Consider the following 26,538-nt stretch of genomic DNA (forward strand, 5'->3'; position numbering starts at 1 on the left):
ATCTTTGACCGTTTGATTTCAAATATCCGTTTTTTCTTTAAAGGTCAATTATGCCTCTTAAATGCTATCATTTTTATTTAAAAAAAAATCTGTTTATTTTTGGTATCTTGTTACAGTTTCCGAAAACATACTCATTTGCTAGATACTGAAACTACCTTTTGCATCTTTGGTTCTGTTGGAAAATGGTATACCTTTAGTGAATAAGTATTTCGTATGGAAGTCAAAATACTACTTTGTTTACATTTTGCTACATTAACGACACATCACTTAATGTTCAGCGCTACCTTTTTCAGTTGTAATAAAATTCTAGCATGCGTTTTATCCATTATTTAAACATTATGAAACACATGTTTGACATTTCTAAAGAATTAAAACAAGATGGATTTCTGAGGCACAATGTGCCTTAATCATAACTTGAATCACTGTATCATTGTTTTTTTTTTTTTTTTTTTTTTTTTTTTTTTTTTTTTTTGTAAGAAGTTATTTTGTTCTTGCGAATTCTTCAATATATTTTCATAAATTAAGTAGCATAGTGACTAAATGTAACAAATACTACCATATAAAACATCAGCATTCAGTTAATAAACATCACCATACCAATTAACAAGCAATTATATTTGTTCATCTTTTTTCTAATTACAGTAAAATGAGGGCCAAGACACACCTGAAACTGCAGGGGTCAAAAAACTACTATCGCAACAGAAAAATAACACTGAGCCGTGTAATGTCAAATCCCATCAAAAGTTTATTTGATATATTATGATTAACCAATTAAGCATTCGTTCTATAGACAAAAAGTGAAATATTTGATCTTGAATAATTGAAATAAGTATTTTCTATCTTTTTACATATGGACTTTAACTTTCTTTTAATGTATATGTATACTAATGGAAACTGTGCGTGAAACTTACTATTTTGTTTTCGTGCGACTTACTATCCAGAAATTGTTCGTTTTACTTACTATACACTTGCAAAGAACATTTGTAGGCTACATACCTTCGAAAATATATTTTATATGGACTTCTACGATAACAGATGTTAATAAAATGATTGATTTTGTGTCTTCAGTGCAGAAAGTAAGCTTATTTTCCTTTATTTTGGTACCAAATTATATCGCTTCGTGCGAATTACTATCGCTGAATGTGCAATTTTCAACCAATTCAAACAATGTTCTCAAAAACCACAAAACGTAGGATAATGCACTTTGTAATGTCATTTGAAGAAAATTAACGCGCATATGATACGCTTGGTTTTGTTTTGATTTAAGAAACGTTTGTCACCTTAATTTAACATAATAAGGTACTTACTGGGGCTCAGCAGTCGCCATTTTCTCGTGGGTATTACTATACAAAGTCACGTGATCCCCCCCCCCCGTGAAATAGTTCCCGATAGGTCGAAGATTTCTAATATTGTGTTATTCTTATAGATATACATGCTTATATTCAGCTCAGGGTTTCAAACTCTAATTAACAATAATATGGTATTCTTTAGACTGTTCTCTTATAACTCCCAATGGTCAAGGGGTTTACACGCTCGCTTTAGAAGCGAGAGCCCGGAGTTCAAATCCCATTTCAGGAAACTCATTTTTTTAATTGATTAAGCCAAATAAACATTGAATTGAATATCAGGTTGCAATTAGTCTTATAGCCAACTTACTATAGTTATAACACTGGAAACAGAATTTGGTGACACTATACAAACAAATTGGTTTATAATTTCACAATCTTGACCTTTCTGACATTCTGAGACCCAAACAAATTCAGCGCCTTCTGTGCTTTGATTTTCTATGTGACAACATTACTGTTGAGTAAGAGGAAACTGACCCGTGACTGGTTCGAATAATCTTCAGGTTCCATCACAAGAAAAAATAACTAAACTAAAGAATGAATATAACAAGGAAATAAAATAAGAAAGATAAATTTATACAATCATCATGTATACCGATTTGTAAAAGAAAGTTTGCACTAAGTTACAAGGAATTTTTTATACTTATTAAAGCAAAAGGTATCAAATGTTGCAGACATGATAATTTACATTTAATTGAAATTTGATAATTTGTCTTTTGTAAATGCGTTTTTGTTTGCCTTTGAATACTTGAATTTATAAATGGAACATCATTTATCCATATGACGTTGCGTCAAGTCTATGCAGTACCGAACACTTTTGTGAATCCATAGATGAGATAAACGCAACAGATACTGATTAATGGTCAGTTACTAAAGGAATAAAAAACGTCAAAAATCACAATATTTCATCTTCCGCTATGCACAGGAAACCAAACATTTGATATTTATCAAATTTCAATACAAGTTCAACCATTGTATGGTAAATACAAGTTTGCAAATTTCGACACCAAATGTGCCACTGTTATTTATGTAAACAGAACTTCCCAGAAAACAAATGCAAATTTTCTTTTGCAACTGAGTTTATATAACACAATTAATTGCTGACTCATTGACAATGTTTAATTCCGAACTGTTCGAGGGATGATCCAAAATAACTATAACAATAGACTTTTGTTGTTACTAAAACAATGGTAGTAAAAATTTAAAGCATGAAGCATACATTTTATTAAATCGGAACATTTCATCAACAAGGTAAACTAAAAATGTTTAGTACTTAGGGGCCGTGCATTTCTATGGTCACTGTAGAGCATATGCGGCGTATGCACTTTTAATATAGCGGCACGTGTTAAAGAGAGAGACAATGTTTTTTTCTGTTTTACTTTTTTACTCGTTCATGCATTATTTCAATACCAATTTATACATTAGCTCTTTGGTTAGAGTTATATCCACTTATGAACACGGAATCATACAGTGAACTATATAATACAGATGTCAGCATTAATTAATTTTTGAGGATTGTGCGTTAGAAGTTCTTCCATTGCAAGAAAAATGGGACTTTAACCTGCAAATAATTTTTTTTTGATGCGTGCAAACACTGAACGTAATAAATGATTGCATACTCAGAACATCTGGAACAACTCAACTACCAATAATCCATATCCGGAGTTCAACGGAAAGGGCAGAAAAGTTGCATTTGGAGTAACGGTACTGAGCAAAAAGTCATTAGTTCTAGATACATGTATGTTATTAAAAAAATGTCGATCAAATAGTTACAGTGATGGTTCAGTTTGAAAGTTTTCATGTAAAACAATCAAAATACTATTAATAAATACTTCTATAGTTCCTCGAAAATAGCCGTTTTATGCGGTCTTTTTGAGATCTTTTTTCGTGGTAAATACTGGAAATCAACATATATTTATTAACTGTTCAAAGCACTTTTCGGTGGTCCATATAAGGTCTTTTTACCGGGAGTACATGCATTTAATCAAAATACAACAACTAACATTTATCAAATGATTTTATTTTATTAAAATAACTTTCTACATACATTCAGGAATATTGTATTGTATTATATAAGTCGATCTTTATTCCTGTATATCTGTTGTTTTTTTTCGTGATAAGTCAATTTATCCAACGCCTCACTTTAAATAAGAGTTAAACAAACATTGTCCTCCTTGTTAAACAGAAAAACACCAAACAAACATATCAATGTTTACTCTTTTCACACAAAAACAAACGTAACAAATAATGGCACCAATGATTAAATATTTACAACATCATTCAATGTTTCATGTTTTAAAAATGTTTTGCATTCCCAAAGCCGCCTCGTAGTCTCTTGCTTTCATTCTCAGTGAAGCTATACTTCCGCTTCTGTGTGCTTCCGGTGGTCTGTATCCAAAACAACCGAGAGGGAATCCTGGGATACTGTACATCGGAAACGGCAAAAATTGTGGGAATGGTGGGACAGGCATCCTTAATGATGGAGAAAGTTCTGGTGATTCGTTATCAGAAGTGTCATCGGAGTTTGTTCGTGTTTTGACAAACCGCTGAAAAGATGACATGATAAGTTCAAATTAAAGCGCTACATGGGCATGTATTGTATAACTTTTGTATGAATACAGTAGGTAGTGTAACAGTGTTTGACATTGTTATTTTTAAGGAAAGTATTTATAGACTATTTTAACTTCTAAGACACCTGACTATTGAGCTTATGCAACGGTGAGCTAAAACGAAAATTCAAGTCCGCTTCACACTGCAGAGAAATATGACGTCATATATGATATCAATAGAGAAAACGCGTTAGGAAAATTACTTCTACGCTCAACCAAAGTAGTTCAACACATTTTCTTTACATGTTAGAATGGAAATAGATATTAATATTTCTTGCATTATGGTACAATAATGTTCGAATGCTTTGTAATAAATCACTCATGGTTATATTCCTGTGCATTTGAACTCGAACCGTGCATCATTCTACATCAATTCACTCAAATTGATATCTCTTTCCTAAGCATATTATAAATAACGAAGTATTTGAACTCCTTGTAAAATATTACCGGAAAAACATCAGGTCTCATAGCTGTCTTAGGCGCTGGAACGAACGAAACATCCGTCAAATCCTGTAGTCCACCAAAGTTTCCCAACTTCTCATATTTCCTCCATTTTGCTCTGCGATTTTGGAACCAAATCTGAAAGATTATGAAATAATCAAGGCTTGAAGTCGATTTTCATAACAAATGAATTTGCAAATCGTTGCTTATATACATTTTTTCTAGTTATAGGTATATGTTAAGAAAGTGTACTTAACATTGTAGTATATGCTTTCGTCTAACTGGATATTTAATTTCAACAACAAGTTTATTCTCGCTTATATGCATTTTTGGTTGTAGTTGAAGCCATGCAGGCTCTGGCAAAGTCATATAACATTTTTCTAGCTTTTAATGGAGCTGGGCGCCCGTCTGTGCATTATTAGGACACATAGATACATACAGGCATCTGAATTGAATAACCCATTAACTAGACAGAGTAAAAAAATAAAGGTATCCAAAGATTCGAACTCATAGCGTTAAGGTCCAAGTGATTCAATGTCACTCGACAACACAATGTAAATATTACCTGAACGCGAGCTTCTGGAAGGTTTGTTTTCTGCGACAGATCTTCACGTGCGTTAACATCTGGGTAGTGCGTCATTCGGAACACCTCCTCCAGACATTTTAGTTGTTCCGCAGTGAATGTTGTTCTAAACCGCCGTTTCTTTAGGTAACTGTCGTCTGATACTGAAATGTTAGGAGCACACACCTCATAAAAACTTTGACAATCATATTTTTTTAATAATTTGAAACAAAGAAAGACATTAAAACGATGCAATTGACAAAGCTTTAACAAATGATACTAAATAGCAAAAATTCCTTTCACAAGTGTTTGACCTGACGCCATGCTTTCTTTTCATCATAGAAAGAACAAGTTATTTAAAAACTGATATTATCTGAATAAAACGATGTCTTTAGATTTACCTGTAGAATTGGACGAACTTGCAGACGGCGTTGGACTGTCTCCATTTCCTGTATCTTTACAGAGATTTTCATTGGACGTTGATGTCACGTGATTTATGTCAATCGTTTCAGGGCAATCGTCTTCATTCAAATCTGAAAATATTACTAAAACATGAATCAGGTGCTAAATTACCTAAACCAAACAACAGACAGCAACTGCTATGTTAAAGTTACATTGAGCATTCTACACCCTGCTCAAAATCTACTGCACGAGTCACTTTCGGAGTTATAAATAACATGATGGTTGGAGAGGGTAGGCACAGATTGCGGCTCAGACTCGCATTATTTAAGACCAAATAAACTACAAAATCCAAAAGGCGTTTATAGGAATTCTTAAACGATTGTTTATGCTATCAACAGTAATTTACTATCAAATCACACTCTGATATTACTTATAAGCAAAGCATGTATCAGATATACTAATAAGATATTAACAAGTTCCAAGTGCATGTAAATTTCTTTGTAAATAGATAGCGGTTTTGGCCGCCTTTTTATCAATGAATTTTTGCAATATTTGATGGATGAGCTTTCAATTAACACATTTTCTAATCCAGATATATCTGGCAATTGAGATAAAAGTCGCTATATCAGCCCGCAAGCACACGTAATCTCCATTAATACACTATCACCCTTTGATTATAATTTAGAAATTAATACCCGGATTGATTGAAACTCTTAACAAATAAACAAGCCCGTTATTCGTCCCTCGGTTACCGCTTTAGTGCGAATTTAATTGAAAATTTCATTGAGATGAGAGAAATAGCAAATTTATTAGTATACGTCTTTGTCAATATGAAAACTTTTAAAGAAAATGTTGGAGTGTTCGTCAAGATTTATCTTGTCAGAAATTGGTGTTTCAATTACCTAACACGCCAAGTAAGCCTTTGATATAAAAGCTTTGAATTTATTTCGATCTTTGATTCTATTAGTTATGATAGTAATCAGTTGATATAAATCTTAACTTTTTCAACATGAGTCGGTCTTTTTTAAGATACTGTTAAACAATATAAATATCTGACAAGTTTAAAATCTTACTACAGGCACGTTTCATGCTATATTAGCTTTCAATGTTTTCAATTATTCACGAAAAAATGGTAGAGAAAGGTTGATAATTTATAAGCATAAAATTTAAACATTTTCTTGCGTCTCGAAGTTATTTATAAGCATAAAATTTAAACATTTTCTTGCGTCTCGAAGTTATTTATAAGCATAAAAATTAAACATTTTCTTGCGTCTCAAAGTTATCATTCAATTTTGTTGATACAGCTTTTTAATCAAAATAGTCTTAAGTTCTAATTCCTTGATATAATTTTACTGGCTTTACTGAAATATATAACGTATTAATAATATAATTAACCTTTGTAAGATGAATTTCAATATAAAAAAATTGAGCTACCAACAAAACCGACTGCTCTGTGTATGCTGGTCTGTTAAAGGTTAATACATTTCCAGCAGTTTAGTTACAATTAGGATTTATATAGTGGACTCTATATGATACACATGTCACTTCTTCTTCAAACTTGAAAATAGGACGCACGGTCCTTTAAAGCTCTTTATTCTTATTTATTTCTGTCTCATCAAATGTAATTATTCTTAACAATATACGTCCATTTTTTGGTTTAATGGAAATTTGATATATATGAATCTTCAAGAAATCGGACATGAATGATGTGCTTATCGTTGAATTTAATTTATAACATTGCATATGTCCATACATTAATAAACAATATCAAAACATATTGATATATTTCAAAAATAATGTTACAATACATATCAATACATGTCAAAACAAAAAACTGAATAATATCAATACTAAAATACTAACGCTAACATTGTTATTGTCTATTTTAATGAAATGGATTCCATGTGTATTAAAGTCTACACTTTTGTTTTTCATTATTATTATTATTATTTTATTAAAAACTTTAATAATGAAATGGATTTCATGTGAGTAAAATCAACACTTTTGTTTTTCATTTAAAAACGATAATAATGAAATGGATTTTATGTGTGTTAAAATCTACACTTTTGTTTTTCATTATAAAAACCTATAATAATGAAATGGATTTTATTTGTGTTAAAATCTACACTTTTGTTTTTCATTTGAAAAACTATAAGTAGATTGCCCCTTGAGAAAGGAAAAGAAGAAAAAAAGAAACCCTATAACATTCACTAGTAATAAACCGGACTAAATCCCTTTAGCACATTAAACGTGGATTTATTACCCTCCCTACTGTGAGTGTGCTGTAAATTAAACATTTTGTACGATTCACCACTAACAAGTGTTTTCTAATAATCTTAATCGTTTAAATTACTGCCTCAAATCTTTTGAATTATTGCACGGATTAACTTGCTCAGGAAACGGTCGTGCTTATAGCGTTGTATTTTTCATTTTCGCCGCAATAATTTGCTCTTAAAACATTTTGAAAGAAAGATCACTTTCGACAAGGGCCCTACATTAAAACTGCACAGCGTATTTCACTTCTTTAGATGTACTTACTGTCCGAGTTATGTAGGACGCGTTGATTTTGAAACATCTAAACATTCTTGCGTTATTACTTTATAGACAAAAATGTAATGCCTAAGGACTGTTTTAATAAAATAAAAAAATATAATGGTATAAGATTATAATATTTAAGAAAACGTATAATGTGTAAAGACTACTTTAATAAAAGAAAAAATGTATTGCCATAAGACTATTACATTGAAGAAGACTTCTGTAATAAAAGAAAAAATGTAATGCCATAAGAATATTACATAAAAGAAGACTTCTGTAATAAAAGAAAAAATATACTGCCATAAGAATATTACATTAAAGGAAAAGTGTAATGCCAAAAGACTTCTGTAATAAAAGCAAAATATAATGCCATAAACAATTACATTAAAGGAAAAGTGAAATGCTTAAAGACTTCTATAATAAAGGAAAAAAAATGTAATGCCATAAGACAATTACATTAAAGGAAAAGTGTAATGCTTAAAGACTTCTGTAATACATTTGTAAAAGAAAAAATGTAATGACATAAGACTATTACATTAAAGGAAAAGTGTAATGCTTAAAGATTTCTGTAAAAAAATGAGAAAAAAATGTAATGTCATAAGACTATAACATTAAAGGAAAAGTGCAATGCCTAAAGACTTCTATAATAAAAGAAAAAATGTAATGGCATAAGGCAATTACATTAAGGAAAAGTGTTATGCCCAAAGACTTCTGAAATAAAAGAAAAAATGTAATGCAATAAGGATACGCGTATTAGAATATATCTAAAAAAATATAAAGATGAAGAATACGTACGAAAAATTATTTCACTTAAAATACAAATATCTTTAAACGTAAGTAAAATTGAAGAAAAAAAATGTTACGGAAATATAATATCTTATTTTGGAATTTTGATAATGAAAATCTCCTACGATATATTTTGAGTTTGGAAGCTCTCCGACATTAAAATTCATGATAAGATGAATTGACAAAATTAGATCAACGAACGTCCGTTTATTCTAGATGTAAAAAAGTCATTATTACACACTTTGTTTTTGTTAATATTTCTATTGTTTTTGTTAATATTATTATTATATTTGCTATAATAATTTTTCGAAGATAATATACAAAAGTGTATTTATTTGAAAGTTTAATTACTAAAATGCGCTCGAAAACATTCTGCAACAAACTTCCTATACTCAACATCACTAATTGTTTCAAGGTAATGGCATATTAACATGAGACCAGGGTTAAAATTTGTCAGAATTGACATATGTTATTCATACAGCTAAACAACAAAGTTTTTGTGCAAAATATTTTAAATCTCTAGATTTTTACGTTAACATAACAACATTTTACAAATTTCATCAAAAGCAACAACAGTCTATTAAATTTGTGTATACGTCTGAAACTATCATTGTTTTCTAAATGTTCTTGTTTGTTGAAAAACATTTTGAGTTACAAGGTAAAGATAGTTTTGATATTTAAAATTAAGCAAAATGGCATGTAGAAATTTTAACTGAAACATGAAAAAACTTAAGTGTAACACCATTCTCTGCGATTTAAATGATGACATACTGTTTTCAAAATGGCCGACATATGATCTACGTCTGGTCCATTAAAACTAATTTTGACTGAATACACTGTTGTTTCCTTTTATCATACAGCAGAAAATACCCATATGTTACAGCTTATGACAATTCATGTATCATAAGTTTCATTTGTTATTTTCTTTCTTGTTACAAAACGTTAAGTACCGCGAACTAATAGAAGCACGGTGTACATTACTAAACAGTTTTGTCCATTAAGAATTTCGGACACATTTCTCCTCCAAACTGTTTTCTGTTTCGTTGTTTTGTCCCTCATTTCTTTTGTTAGTTTTGCCTCGTTATTGGAGCTTTCGTCATTAAATTTATGGAAAAACATGCATAGTGTATCTTACATGTTCCTTGTAAAGGTAGGACAACATTTTTGGCGTTAATACATAACCCATTTGTATAACAGTCATGAGTTAATCAAATAAAACAATGATTTTCAAATTATATCAAACTGTATGTGAGTGTATGTGTCTATGGCGTTTGGTTTTTTTTTTGGGGGGGGGGGGTGTGGCAGGGGAGGGGGTTAAAGAATATTAACATAAAGGCAAGCATGTTAAATGAAGATATCTATCTGACTCCCTTATAAAATGTCGAAGATGATAATTGAACTATCATATAATTGCCTGTTAATCTGTAACGATAATTGATGATAATAGATGCATGATACCTCGTTTACAAGGTATGTGCTATTTTTAACTTTTTATACATCATTATTTTGTTTAAAACGACGTTGGTCATTTTTTCGCCTGAACCTTTTTTAATGGAAAAAACAACAAAAAAAACCACAAAAAACATGTATTCATACGTTTTTGACTGATAAGGACACAATACGATAATAATCCTTCAAGCATCTAAAATGAATTTTGTTCGGCAACGTTTTATGCTTTATACTTAAAACCTCTGTCACACTAGAGCGGCGTTCTCACGGCGTCCAAAGAAAATTCAGAACGCCGAGGTAAGCGCAGTAGAATCGCAAGCATCGCCGCAGCATCGCAATAGCATCGCAGTGGCATCGCATAGAACGCCGACCGACGGCGCGCATTTTGAGCATGCTCAAAACAAACGCCGTCACTCGAAACGCGTTCTGAAAAGAGCGCTGTAGGATCGCAGTAAGAACGCCGTAGCAACTCAGTAACATCTCCTTCAACGCAACAGGAGCGCCGTGAAAGCGCAGAAGTATCGCCTAATAAACGCCGTAATTAGCCTCGGCGCTTGAACGGAGATTGCGTGTGTACGGCGCTTTCACAGAGCTTTATTTTTTCTAAACGCTCTTACTGCGACTCTACGGCACTGTCATGGCGACCATTGCGCACTCAAGACGATTCTACTGCGTTCATCTGAAATTGCAGAATACCGTACCATAGAAACCCTACTTAAGACCACACAAGAATTAAGACCAACCCTCTAATTAGACCCATTTTTTAAAAGAACGGAATTTTCTGTTCGTAAATTTAATGGTTACATGATCCACAATTAAGACTACCCCACTTATCCACATTTAAGACCACCAGCTTTAGTCCCAATTAATTGTTTTTTTTATCTAACCCCACTGTTGGGACACCTGATATTCCAGTAAATACCTATTCAGATAACAAGGATTTTGTTATTCATCTGCTTGAATTCTCAAAAGCATAACACTCGAAACATTGTGTTAAAACTGTTATGATTAGAATATTGTATAAAGGTAAAACAATAAATTTCAGATTGGTTTACTTTTACTTTCTGATCATTTTTTGTGACAAATTAATTTCTTAATTATTAGGTGAATTATGTACATGAAACAAGACCTATGAAAATATAATTTATACATTAAATATCGTCAAATTAATGTACTAATTAGGATTGATAAATATTATAACATCAGTTTATAGTAATATTTGAAGGTTATAATATAATTGTTTCAACATGTTTATACATAATAATTCAAATAGAGTAGTCATGAAATAGAGATGCCTTGACAGTTAATTATATCCACAATAAAGACCACTCGCAATTAAGACCACTTTAATGCAGTCCCTTTTGTTGTATTAATTGAGGGTTTTCACTGTATATAAAGAACGTGAATATCCTTTTAACCATGTATGATGAACGGCAGCAAGCTAGAATACTACTTGCTTGCAGGTACACGACTATTCAGAACTTGTATGTGAAGCACGATTTCAGCTCAGTGTGAGCGCCGCAATAGCGCCGTGTGAGCGCTGTGAAAGCGCAGAGGAAGCGCAAAGAACGCAGTAGAAGCGCAGTCCAAACGCAGACAATCGCCAATGAAAAAGCCGTAAGAACGCATTGCAACGCCGTGGAAGCTCCTTAGCAACGCCATGAAGACGCCGCGAAGTCTCCGTGTCATCAAAAATATCAGATTGTTCTTGCGATCTCGCGGCGCTTTGAACATTTTAACAACGCTGTGCAAACACAGTAAAAGCACAGTCTAGTGTGACAGGGTCTTTACCTCTTTGACCTAGATTATAATAAATTGTTCTTTTTCTTTTTTTTGTAAATCTTGGTCGAAATGGTTTGACAGGTAGATAAATAATTTATTACATCCATCAGCGGAGAGAGCAGTCTATTTGTTCGACTATCTGTAGTAATTTGGCTTTTGAAAAAACTAACCAACACGTTATAGGAAAATGGGGATGCTTACAGGCCAGTTATGCCTCAGAAATGCTTTTAATTTTATTTCTCAAAAGCTCTTTAATTTTTATGTACTTTTATAGTATCCATAAAGTTACTACTGGCCATTAACCTGATTTTTCTTTTTCATCTGTTGGGTTTTGACAATAAGTACAGTTATAGTGAATTAGTATTTTGTACGGAAGTCAAAATACTACTTTAGTCACATATTGCTACTTTTATGACAAATTATTTCACATTTATTGTTACATTTTTTTCAGGTAATAAGCGTCTTACATTCCTTAAAATAATTATTTGAACATTATTAAATTCACGTTTGCCCTTTCAAGAGAAGTAAAACAAGTTTGTTTCTGAGGCATGATGTGCCTTTTCATTGTTTTTCAAATGATATATAAATTGGGAATATATACAAACATATATTCAAATCTAGTTTCGTTTTGCGTTTATAATAGTTAACTATTCAAGAAAATTTTATTGCTCTGGTAAAATAATTACAAGCAAGAAATAGAAACATATAAATATGACAATCTTGTATAAGTTCCATTTTAAAATCCAATAATAAAATGACATGCACAAAGGATATCTGTAAAATTAAATGAAAACAAAGCTATCATTTATCTCATGAAATTGCATTAAGCTAGGAACTGACGAGTTTCTAAAATTTATTTGCCTAGATTTCATTTTTATTGGACTGTCCATAATAAATTTTGAAGATATCAAGATTAAAATGAAAAGTTAATTAGCCAGTAGCGTTTAGCCTGGCTAGACTGCACGGAATGATTTAATCAATTTGTTCTATTGTGCTCAGATACTTTTCCAAAACTAAACGTGAGCAAGATATGGTAGTTTTATTTGTTTCAAATTATAATATGTATACGAGGGCCTTGTACAGTGTGTGTCCACATATACCATATAATAATAACAATTAAGTATGAATAAATCAATTATAAATGCATCTGTATCGTTTTTATTTCCATTTAACTTTGACGAAGAATAAAGGTAGGGCTCCTCATTTTAGAAGAAAGAGATAAATCCAATAATAAAGTCATTTCTGATCTAAGTACAAAACATATCTTACGCATGGCTGATACTCATTGCAGCACAATTGCCGTAGTTGTGATATATGTGGAGACATTTGTAATCAACACTTTTCTTTATAAGATATATATAAAACATATATTTATTTTATTTATGTTGTTGTTGATTCCGTTATCTTAAATTGACACACCTGGCTTTTTCATGTAGTATCATTCATATATCAATTAGAAATTAACAGTAAAATAAGTGGATATAATTTTATTTGAATCTTATTTTATTTTAACCGAATAATACGAAAATGATAATGCTTTCACTATTCACAGGAAAGAAATTTAAATAAGTCTTTGATTTTGTTTTCGGACCTGCATTTTATACAATGTTGCTGTACATAATTGAATATTTTGAATTATGTGATAATAATACCGCTTAAACACCAATGCATTCCGAACAAAATTAGTGTAATAATTGTGTGAAATAGTATATACAGATAATGCATTCCTATAATATATAGTACAGGTGAGTAAACAGGAAATGATGAACGCAAATATAAAGAAAAACATTAAAAATTATTTTATTCATTTTATAAACATTCTAACAAGAAAGAAGCTCGACTTTTTATATAATTCATTTTGTTAATAATTTATATTCTGTCATTATTATAAACATTATGCCCATTCAATTATAAATTGTGGATGCACTTGTAAAAGTAAAAATAACTCTAATTTTAGCCGAAATTGTGTTCAATTTTATATTTTGCCATGCAAAAATGATGAATAATCAACGCGACCCGCGAACATACTTATAATTATCATTCGGAATGTATCTGTAGCGTTCAATCTTTAAAAGAGTGGGACAGTCTTTTATAATTCGGGTAGTGTTTATATTTTATCATAAACAATTTTATTATTAATCATTGGTCAATCACTATTATAAAACTCATTCTTTTGAAATACTAGTATATATTTAATTCAACTCAACTTGACAGCAAAAAAATGAGCATTATGTTACTTCCATTAATGGGTATGTCCCTTTGGCTTTAAGCTCAGATACTGGTAAGTGCAAGCAATTTTCGATGCACTAATAATTTCAAATAAACTTTAAATAATGTATAAAATTGGCTCACAAGCTCAGTGTTAACAAAATATATATATATGTACATGATTTCTCATTGTAAACATAAAGATAACTAACAAAGTACTTGATTCTTCATAATTAAAATAGCTTATTATATATATGTCACCTTCAAATCAATCAACATGCATATCTCTTCCGACAAAAAGACGACGAAAAAAGACGAAGAAAGAAAAGAAAAATGCAATATAACTTAACCTACCGTCTTTAGTATGTAGCCTGTGTTCGATGACATTCTGTGTGGCGCTTTCTTTTTCTTCAATCTCTGTAGTAGCGTTTTTATCGGTAACTGTTTCAACAGCGTCTATTTCTGTTATACTTGCATCAATGTCGTCTGTTTTGTTTTCTGTTTCAAAACATTCATCAGTTTCCTTTGTAGTGGAGTCTTTCATCAGACGACCTAAAATCATGTCTATCGAATACCTATTACCACATTTTGATGACAGTTTCGATCTTTGCAAAGAATCAGAATTTATCGATTTTGAATCCATCTTTTAGACTAAAGGCACTTTTCTTTTCTCAAAATAATTATGTCAAGTTTAAACACTTAGAAAATTAAGCGCACAATCTTCCCCGTTGATAATTCAATATAGCCAAAAATTGTTTCGGTTTTAGAGTAAAGAGATTCACATATCGTTACAAGTTTCTTTGAAAGTCTCTGAGTTAAAATTTCAAAAGAAATTGACAGTGCTGACTATTTAACAATTGAATGATACATCTACTTAATGGGCCATTTCTAACGCGCTTTTGTTTGATTTTGGGTGTTTAAGGGCTCATACATTATGCCTGTTACTGATAACAGATCAAATCAAGGCATCATATTGGTCGCTTCTCATCTGAAGGGCCGTCTGAAGATAATTTGGGGTGTTAACATAATAATGTCAGTGGTATTAGTTTAAGTTAATTTCAGTCGACTGTATTAAGGATATATATCTCTATTTTCACTTGGTGCAGATGTGTAAATCTTTGTTTTTGCAGATTATTATAATCACAGAAAAGAACGTAAGTGCACCTCCCGGGGAGAAAATTAATTTACAGTGAGCGCGGCAATTGAGCGTTTAATGCTTTAGTCCCGTCTTACAAGACACAAAGGGAGAAATAGTTTGAACTCCTACATTTAACAAATAATGATCAAACAATGATTGAAAACAATAAGAAGCAAATTTATAAGAAAATGAATTGATATACGGACACAATTTAAAAGATATAGAAGATGTATTGTTTTTGATATTGTTTTTAGACACACGATGCTCATCTTTAGGTAAATTACTTTTATTGCAGAAATTTATTGAAATCTGGTAAATTCTTCCTTGTCATAAAAAAATGTCAGTTTTTATAAGAATAAACCAAATTAATTTGACAAGTAATAGGAAATGCAGCTTCCCTACCATAGTATATACATTCACTTATTCGAATACTGTGATTACCTGTAGTGTGTAGAGTTTAAAAAGTTACATATTTTCTCTATGTGTATTCAAAAGATGTCTATTTTATATTTTGAAAAGAGACTGTATAGTTATTTCTTTTTCCCCCAAATATTAATATTTAACATAATATGTCAGTAAGCAAAATATGTATATAATGATATATATGTGCTGTTCATGAGACATATCATTAAGTTTCAAATGAATTTGAGAAGGACATTTAAATTACTTTGAATAGAATGAAGTAACATTACAATGATTTTAGAGTAGTGTTTCATAAAACGGATTATTTTAGCTTAGCGTTAGAAATGAGTAAATTTTATTGTTTCCACTTTGATTTGAATAGGGAAAACATTTTAACAGTTGTGGTATTTCCGTTGTATTTATTCCTGAATATCATACGTAGCTTATGTTTTATTACTCATATTTTCTTTTGATAACAGAGTGGAATAAATAATTAAGCAATGCTAGTCCACTTTAGAAGTTTTTATTATTCCTTCTCCAAGAAGGTAAAACTTTTAACTACCGCTTAATTTTTTTTAACTTTTAACTTGCGGAATGCGAGTATTGGAGTTTCCCCGCAGTCTATTCAAAGTTTAGGGGATTTCAAAAGCAAAATACAAAAAATTATGTGCCAACATTGTTATAAGCACGGAAGAATAAGGTGGATTGGCTCTATACTGGTGGCAAATGCCAACAACTTTCTGTTCCGGTTAACATGTGCGTTAATTTATTCCATACGCATACTTAACTTTAAATTATAAAATAATGTTTTGAACAAAATCAGTTCAATGGTTAAACAATTACATGTATTCAAATTTAATAACTTGATCAATTTATCATCTCTACATCCACTCAAAATTAATTAATTCAATGAATAAAAATAAATAGAAAGAAAGAAAGATAGATAAAATAAAAGAAACAAATAAATAAGTGAGTGAATAAATGAATGATAAATAAATAAATAAATAAATAAATAAATAAATAAATAAATAAATAAATAAATAAATAAATAAATAAATAAATAAATAAATAAATGAAAGAGTTAGTGTATTAATGAATGAATTAATAAATATAAGAAAAAATATAAATGAGTAAGTGAGTGAATGAATGAATGAAAAATAAATAAATAAATGAATGAGTGAATGATTTGATGAATAAATGGATGAATGAATGAATGGATGAATTATTGAATGAATAAAATAAGTGAATGTATGAATGAATGAATGAATGAAAAATAATAAATATATATAAATAATTAAATTGATTAATTAATTGATAAAACAAATAGAATGGAAATGAAATAAATGAAGGAATGAAAAGAAATGAAATGAATGAAATGATTGAAATGATTGAAATGATTGAAATGAAATGAAATGAAATGAAATGAAATGAAATGAAATGAAATGAATGAATGAATGAATGAATGAATGAATGAATGAATGAATGAATGAATGAATGAAATATTTAGAGATATGGTCATGAAAAAATTCCTAAATATTGTTTTTTTTTTACCCCAAATAAAAAAAATCATAGAATATATACTTTGATATGCTTAACTGCCAAATTCTTGAGAACACATTTTTTCTTAAATATGCTTTATTGCTAGTACACGTATGATACAAAAATAGAATTTTTCATTTAATTATTAGTTTGTGACAATAATATGGCCAATTCCGACGAACGGAAAAATTATAACCTAAATGTTGTTCCTTGAATATTGTCCCTGCTGATTCGTAGCCGTTTTATCAAAACTAAATGTAAAGTTCATGTGAAATTGACAAAATGGCCACAGAAAAAACATATAAGATTATCTTCACACACAAGTTGTTGTTGCTTTTTATTTTTTTAAAAAATATTTTTCGTTTTTCCATTTTTATATTATGTTGGAATTGAAAACAAACATAGAATATAAACTCTTTTGTTTATCATTTTAACTTCTTAAACATTCTTTTTATGTCAATAAGCTTTTATAGAGATGGAATTTCTAATTTGCCGTATATAATTAAAAACGCTAATTTGAATTTGCCGTAGCTTTCGGCCTTCTTCAGCGCCATTTACTATACATACAGTAACAATATGGTTTCCTTTTCTATATATAAGGCATGCATATAATAAATATGAATATATTTGCATGTATAATGAATGCCGCTGAAGAAGGCCGAAAGCTACAGCAAATTCAAATCAGCGTTTTTATTATACGTTTTTATATATGTGTAAAGTAAACAGAACAGATATATGATTACAATTATACATATGTAAATCATCTCCATACATAAACATCAGTCATAAACATGTCACATACCTAGAACATAATTATTACAAAAGTTTGATCATATATTCTACATGTATTAGCATATCAGAATATAACCATTGGCTGGTATTTTCAAACTTCAGTTATTTGTTAAAATGCTGTCTCAGTAATATAACGTAGAAAAAATAAAACCACAAACATTATCTGAAACCAATAAAACATAAATTTTAAGAACTGGGAAGATTAATACCCATTTAAACTCAAATACAAATTTTCGAATATCTGTTTATTGCCCTTAATTTGTGAAGTATTGAGCCCAGGTGGTTCACGCGGATACATGACTGGGCTTGAGAACATACAAGCCAGCACACCTGTAGCGAAACCTATTGTTTTAATGTGCCACTTGATTTTATTAACGACCGCTACTTTAATTTAAACAGGGAAATCAAATATTTCAATTTTCAAGTGTTCTTGTCATCTTGTATTGTTGTGCAGTTATTATTAAAGCGGCTGTAACATAGATTCGTTGGTTAAACAACCCCATTCAAACAATACAGATTTCATTCATCATCTATAACGGACTCGATTAAAGCGCATTCTTTACTCTTCAGTCTACCGGGGCCTCCGTGGCAGATTGCCTCTTACGGTACGAATCCGGAAAGGAACTTTGTTTTACAATAACAACATATCAATAATACCTTTACAATAAATAGATACATATAAAGCTATAGAGCTTTAAAAGGACTTTTCCTATGTTTATATTGTAAAAAAATTATATATAAATATAGTATATGAAGTATGAAGATGTATGTATGTATGTATGTATGTATGTATGTACGTATGTACGTTTAGATGGATGTATTGAATTAAATTGAATTGAATATTGTTTAAACTAAACAATATATCAAATTTACTTATTTAACACTTCAGGATCGACGTTACTTGTAAATGATTGTAAAGAATATTGCTTTTTAAACTGTGAATGCTGAGATGAAATGAGAAAAAAGAGAAGATTTGGATTATTTTATCTATTAATACACTTGTTACTATATATAGTAACAAAATTGCCTATGATTTCAACTGATTATGATTGTCACGTGACCAATTATGAGTTTGCGGCCCGGGGCCGAGAACTAGTTATCAGCCCGCAGAACATGTGCACGTGCACAAACTGAAACAATGACGTCATATTTTACGTCATGAAACAGTTAACTGTAAAAGTGAAAGTAGGTTGACAGCACATCGTATTTAGTACAAAAACATTTTTGTTACTGTTGAAATTTGAAGAAATAATACGACAAATTCAATCCGAAAAAAAAAATGAAAATAAAACTTGCTTCTTTGAACACACAAACAGTAAACATCTCCGTACAGAACACAAGAATTTCAACCAAAGAACTTCAAAGTAGATTTCTATTTGTTGTTGTTGTTTTTTTTTCTTTTTTAAAAATGCTACTATAAGATCTACCAAGTGTATTAAAGACATTAATACACGTCAGAGTAGGGCCGGAAGGTGATAATCGGCCCTGAATGAATAATGGCCCTCGGGCTAAAGCCCTCGGGTCCAAAATTCATTTTGCGGGCCGATTATCACCTTCCGGCCCTCTCCTGCCGTGTATTAACCTCTTAGTATTCGCGTACATCCACATAGTTGCCCGGGGGTAAGTGTTTCGGACTCTGTGTATCGATATTGCATGATAATATTATCAATAATTAGATATTCAATGACATTAATGTCAATAAACGCTCGAAATAAATGTGTCACCAATTTGATTATAATTTAAAATCTCGTGGCGTCATTAAGGGAAATAAACATTATGTTGATACATGTAATAATGATATAAAACTTAATCATTTACTTAATAAATATAAATTAACACAGATATCTTTTTTTCCTGTCAAAACAATGTAAACAGTATTTTTGCATACCTGCATTTCAAATACATGAGACAAATACATTATATGGATAAATATATAAACTGTTTAGGGCAACACTGTGCGAATATTTCAATGTGAAAAATTCATTTCGGCTAGATAACGAATTATAGAAATAAAAATTATTAAAAATATATATACCTGATCAGCAAGACGCGATATAACAAAAAGAATCTGAATGGAAATTTGACCCTGTCTATCAACTCACACTACATGAACTCGATTATAATCTATTTTTTGAACAGTTTACTCAAATATGGTATAAATAAGATATTTCATTAAATATTTTCAAAATCTGTATTTTGATCGAGTAAAATTGTCAGACATTTAGGGAAATAGTGCCTAAACAAAATCAAATTTTTATTTGAAACATACTAGTAGTTATTTTTAACTGAATAATTAACTTTGTTGTCTTCGATAACTGGCTCAAAATTGTTTGAAAAATGCTGTAATTTTACGGCTTAATACCATAAGTTATGCAAACACACCTTAATGGAAATTAAAATAATTTATTGGTTTCTAGATTTTAAACAAATAGGCAATAAAGCCTTATATAGAAAATTAGACACGAATTCTGATCAAGTAGTCAAAATTCACAAAACCATTCAAAAGTGTATTACTGTTTGAAAGCGAACTCGAACGTTTACTTTGGATTTGATTCAGGCTTTCAAGTGCTTTATCAGAGCTGCAATTATTTACTTTGTATATTAAATCTGCTTATATTGTCTTATTGAAGATAAGAACACGGTATAATGTATTAAATCTTAACAATTACCTGATATGGTTATATATTAGGGGCATATAACTCTGACAGATTGCTCGGATGGAGAGCCTAAATGACTGTAAATGAACCCAACGGAAAGAAAATAAGTGGCAAGGCTCAAGCTATTTCGTACGCAGTAGATATGAATTTTCGTATGTAAATACTTCATATTAGTTTATGCTTATCAAAATTTGATATACAAAATGAATTATTGATATTTAAACTCTGTAATGCCAGGTGATAAGAGATCATTGAGAAAGGCTATTCGTTTATGGGATCACTTCAACGGAAGCTATTGATGTTAATGTATTAGTCCTGTATTTCATAAATAGGTTTATTAAACATCTTTAAAAGAATAAAGGCTAAGCCCATAACATGAAGTATTGTCTGTATATTATACTGAAATGAAGAAATATTCTTGAATAAAAAAAAGAAGAAAAAAAACCCTTCCAGTTCTATACATCATCACCAAGTTTGTGATTGAGATAGATTTACAAAGAAATTTGAGATTTGCTTATATTATGTGCAAATACTTTTTAATTGTATGAGTGGAACGCTGGCGTAATTTATAAAAATTACAAATAGAAAAAAACAACAACTACTAAACAACGAAGGGCAAAACATTCACTAAATGATTGTGAAACGGGTGTTCAGATTTTTTTCTCTTTCAATCTAATGATGGCAATTAAAGACATTTGTGCTGTAGAATGTAAAATGTTGTCCAGTATCAGACATAAAATTGTTGTTGTAATAAAAGACTAAATTAGAGAAATTCACGACACCTGACCGAGTAGGCTCCGGATAAAGAGAGGGCGGTTTGAAAGGTTTTACTCCAAGTTACGCGTATTCTAGCATTATAAAATTATGACCGTTTTATACCATCACAGTTTTAAATTCCTAGAAGTTAATAGGGAGCAGTAGTCCGCTGGTATAGGACACACATATTGTTTCTCTACCGATAGGCCCTAGATTCGATACCTAAGAGATAAACTGCTAATTTCCAGGAAATAGCAAATATTTTAGTCTAGAAAGCATCACTTCACCTATGTATATTATGAGTACCTGAGAGGCCTGATAATTCACGGTACTATAAAATGAGCTGCCGTTGGCGGAATGAAGAAATTCTCCAGAGCTCGTTTGATGGGTTCAAGTAGCCCAATAAAAATGGTAAACGTTGTGAAATCGGTGAGCGTGCGTTCTATATGCAAGCAACATAGAATACAATGCGTTAACTATACTTACTTTTACAAGCTCATATCTGGAAAAAGAAGCATAATATTCAATATGTTTGTTCTTTTACGAATGAAAACCATCAAACGACCGTCGTGGAATTTAGGCTTAATTCTTTTTTTGATATTATGTCAATAAAATCACAAAATTTAGCAATATACTTTGATCTAGAATATTAGCACGTATGACACGCATTCTTCTGCACCTGCATTACAGTCAATAAACTGACCCTTATGCCGACCCTAAATTTGTATGAAGGGCCATGTGAAGTGCCCTGTAATCTTATATCTGTGCCAAACTTACGAGTCACTTTGCAAACGTTATGCCAATACTAAGATAAGAGGCATTTTAATAACAACAATAAAATTGATATTCTCTTTCATTACATTTTCAATGACTCGCGAAACTGTCTATTGCAAATGGTACGGTCGGATACTTAATGCGTACTAACCGTGTGAATGAAATCACTTTCGTTTAAAAAAAAGATGCTAAAATGAGGTCGGACATTTTAAATATGTAAACAATTCTTATGAAAACAGCAATATGCAGCAAGATCTGAATTTTAAAGCAATTTGAAATTTGAATTAATTGTGTCACTTAATTCACTTGGAAATAAAAAATCCAAAATATATCACACATTGTTACAATATTGAAAAACAACAACAACAACAACAAACAAACAACAACAACAACAAACAAACAACAACAACAACAACAAACAGGCTATAATTGTAAATAACAATTTTGAAACTTTTCTTTCTTCAAGAAAATCTTATTATATCAAAACTTTAGTGTTTTTATACATATGCAGATTTTACTTTTTCCCCTTTTGACTATCTCTAAACAACACAAACTATATTCTTTTACAAAAAAGTGATTTAATATTGCTGATCACAATGATAAGGAGCAAACAACAGTGAGAGAGTGCAGATGAATGAGTCTTTATAAGAATGTGACTTTCTTGCAACAATTCTAACAACTATCTTAACAAAAGACACATAGTTCATTACATATTCTTTAATGACTTCAATTTTACACATCATTTTGTTTTGTATCTTAAGATATTAGATTTGTAAATAATTTTTGCAAAAGAGTTGATTACTGATTCATTATCATTACGTAAAAATAAGTTCATTTCTAACATAAAGATAACAAGTTCTTATATTGCAACGTGATTTTGCTGATAAATGAATTTATTTCATTGTCATATTGTAAACAAAGTACCAGAAAATGCATTTCATCCTTCACTACAGCTTTTTAACAAAGTACCAGAAAATGCTGTCCATCCTCTACTTCAGCTTTGAAACATAGTACCAGAAAATGCATTTCATCTTTGAAACAAAGTACCAGAAAATGTATTTCATCCTCTTCCCCATCTTTGAAACAAAGTACCAGAAAATGTATTTCATCCTCTACTTCATCTTTGAAACAAAGTACCAGAAAATACAGTTCATCCTCTACACCAGAAGACTCACAATGTTTCCATAATCTTTAAATCTTAAAATTACTGGAGGTTTGTTTTATCTTTACCAATATCAATTTCTAATTTGCGAGTACTCATTCTGAATTTTATAAAACATGATCTATTATTTTCCAATCATCTATGATATCCAGAAATATCTCTCATTCGAACATGATTTGATGAGGTGTTCAAGTTCTAAAGTTTTAATTTTTACATTTAAACAATTTTTTTCCATTGACATTTAAAATTTACCATAACCTTTTATAATGAGAGAATTATTCTTTGGAGGAAAATGAAGTTGATGGTATATTTGGATTCTGTAGTATAAGAAAAACATTGATAACACAGTAAAGGACTGTGATATTGCACCGGTTCTGTTTTTTTTAGTTAATATACAAAGTGTAAAAATGGAACCATAATTATTTAGCATTTAAAATTCGTGCGTCTGTGAAAACATGAAAGAATGCTCTAGCATGTCGACTATGCTCACCGAATACAACTATCAGGTACCAGACCGAGTTGCAAAACCATATCAGTCAGTCAAGCCCGTAAAAAGATAATTATGATGATTTACTCGTATTTTGGCAACAGCAATGGTCTCATTGGCCTCCCATGCATCAAAATACAAATGTAGTAAACACTTACTTACATATTAATATCATTCAGTGAATGACTGTTCAATATTCAAAATTTATAGGTCACCTCAGATTATAACCTTTAAAGATAAATAATTATTATTTGAAAGTATTGATAATTGCTACACAGTCTTTTATTAAATATAAAACAAACATACATGTATTTTGACTTCACATAAAGTTGATATGCTATGCCTTACAGTCATATATAGTAAAGGATGAACAATCCGTTCAATCACCCTATTTGAGATGAGATGATTATTTTACCGAATTTATAAATGAAATAAAATATGACGATAACTATCCGAAACAAAGTTTTACTGGCTTCATAACCGTTTATTATGCTTTAATCGAGGTTAAGTTTGATTTAAAACATTTGCGGTTTCTTGCTGAAAAACTAGTTAGTGTTTGAAATTCTTTTTTTCCAATAAGATTGCAGTTTTTTTTCAAATGAATTGCGACACATAATTTTACTAAAATCAGTCGGGTAAATAGAGTGTTTATTAAAATATTTCCAAAAACTAAGTGCGCTGTTATTTAGCCTTTAAGGATTGAAGCATCAGAATTGCCCTGCGTGATAATATACTAGTGCCAATGTTGTGACTTCATAAAAATGGTATTGTACGACTGTGCATATATTTAGATCTGATGTCATTTCCATTATACAAACATGAAGACGCCATAAATGTTAGAGTTATAATAAAGGCGCATCAATGGATAATTATTATTTTTTACTTTAAACAGTCTTTACTTTGTGCATGTGATACATAGAATATTATATTTATGTAGGTTCGTTACTGCATTGATTCAATTCGTTGAATGTAATAATAATTTGCTCTCCAGTACTAAATTCAGTATTGAACATTGAACACTCATTCAATATCCTCTATATATCAGCTATTGTGTAATTATGTTCTGATATTTTGGAAGTGAAATTATTTAAATATTATTTCAATATTTTACTGAGAGGATGCAATGAATTCAAGTAGTTTCTTGTGATGAAATAGTTATTCTTGTAATAAATTTCAATGATTTTCCTGTTAGATTTTGGAAGTTTAGCAATGAAATTTTTGAGAATGTGAACATGACAAATATTATAAAACAATATTTGAAGATTTCATTTAAATGACTGTATATTTATTTAGATAGCCTCTGTTTAGAAAAACACATAAATAATCATATTTTACAAAATATGCTGTTTCCAAGAGATAAGCAAAACAGGTAACAGCTTTGTTGTACATTTTTGTTTCGGGATTTTTTTTATATCATTTTGTAAAACACATTTTTGTCAAAAAAGTAATGTGGAAAGAGGTCATGAAATTTCCATATTTTGATTGCTACGGAAGAGTATTAAAAGTTATAGAAGTAATTTGCTTGCCCCAATCCAAATATTAAAAAAAAAAAAAAATTATTCTTATTTTATATCTATTCTTATGAGCTTTTTTTAAGTTTCAGAAATCTTGGATGAGGTTTTAGTCAATTGGCTGAAATCAATACATTATGTGAACAGTTTATTGTAATTTTGTTATCAGAATATATGTCTTGAAACATAATAAACACTTACATTGTAAGTAAAAGCTTCAAATTTTTTTTTCCATATATATTCCTTACCCCTACCCCCACTTTTTGGGGGGCAATTTGGTGGGAGGGGGTATTCACATAAAAATGCTTATAATTTGAAAACTTGATTGTAAATGTCTTTGAAAAGTTGCAATTGAATAATTTAAATAGAGTACTTTGATAAAATATTGAGCTTGATCAGGTTCCTAAATATACCCATTACAGGTATCTTACCTAAATAATATGAATAACTTAGCCCAAGCAGGTAATGTAGTTTGACCCCAGGTGTTTCTTTAGTTTTTAACGCCCGAGATTAGCCAAAATCGTCTTTCCTGTTTCGGTGCCATATAACTAAATTGTGTTCGTTACATAATATGTAGACAGACCGACCGATTGACAGAAAGACTAATTATCGATCAGTACTAGGTAAATAAATAAATAAATAAATTAAAAAAATAAATGCCCATTTTCTTAAATTGAATATATCTGATAAGGGGAGAGAACTCGTATCTATCGACAGTATCAGGAAAAAGCACGATTTCCCCGCTTCGTTTGTATGTTTCAGGTATATTTAGATATTTCTGATTTGTTTCCTATCTGTTCCACTAAGAGGTAAGACTATACGTTGATATACATGTATATGTATAATAAATATATATAAAAATATCTGACGATAGCTGTTTAGAACCACGCGATTTTATCATAAAGTGGTTTTACAAGTTTTTTTCTTTGATTGTTCATGTCAATTCTATGTCTAAATAATTATGTAAAATTTTTTTGGTAGGGTCTACATTGTTCAAGTATTTTCTTGTGACTTACACATTGAAGTGTTATATAGAAGTTTCTCGTTAGTTTAAAGTGCACAATATTATGCCAACATTCATGTACTTTAAAACATTTGTAATAATGTATAATTCTATTTTTATTGTTTGTTTTAGAATATTTTTTCATCAGTAGCTCTGTCTGATACAACATGCTAACCATACACAAATATGTCATTCTC

General features: G+C 30.3%; 1 protein-coding gene across 1 annotated transcript; it reads right to left on the reverse strand.

Annotated features, from left to right (window-relative positions):
* Positions 1-3,349: 3,349 nt before the first annotated feature.
* On the reverse strand, positions 3,350-15,014 carry LOC132739672 (dorsal root ganglia homeobox protein-like). Its single transcript, XM_060727431.1, has 5 exons — positions 14,475-15,014; positions 5,360-5,491; positions 4,962-5,122; positions 4,403-4,534; positions 3,350-3,892 (listed from the first exon to the last, which is right to left on the reverse strand). The coding sequence occupies exons 1-5, from the start codon at positions 14,761-14,763 to the stop codon at positions 3,635-3,637; spliced, it is 972 nt and encodes a 323-aa protein (XP_060583414.1). The 5' UTR covers positions 14,764-15,014; the 3' UTR covers positions 3,350-3,634.
* Positions 15,015-26,538: the final 11,524 nt, after the last annotated feature.

Source organism: Ruditapes philippinarum, unplaced genomic scaffold (genome assembly GCF_026571515.1).
Source record: "Ruditapes philippinarum isolate M1 unplaced genomic scaffold, ASM2657151v2 ctg234_1_1_1_1, whole genome shotgun sequence".
Taxonomy (NCBI): Eukaryota; Metazoa; Mollusca; class Bivalvia; order Venerida; family Veneridae; genus Ruditapes; species Ruditapes philippinarum.

What these genes read in the sequence shown, in the direction of transcription:
- LOC132739672 (XM_060727431.1), bottom strand. Translation starts at nt 14,763, where the DNA reads ATGGATTCAAAATCGATAAATTCTGATTCTTTGCAAAGATCGAAACTG. An exon ending in CAGGCTACATACTAAAGACG is followed by an intron (nt 5,492 to 14,474) that starts GTAGGTTAAGTT and finishes TAATATTTTCAG; the next exon opens with ATTTGAATGAAGACGATTGC. An exon ending in TGAGACCTGATGTTTTTCCG is followed by an intron (nt 3,893 to 4,402) that starts GTAATATTTTAC and finishes TCATCTTTTCAG; the next exon opens with CGGTTTGTCAAAACACGAAC.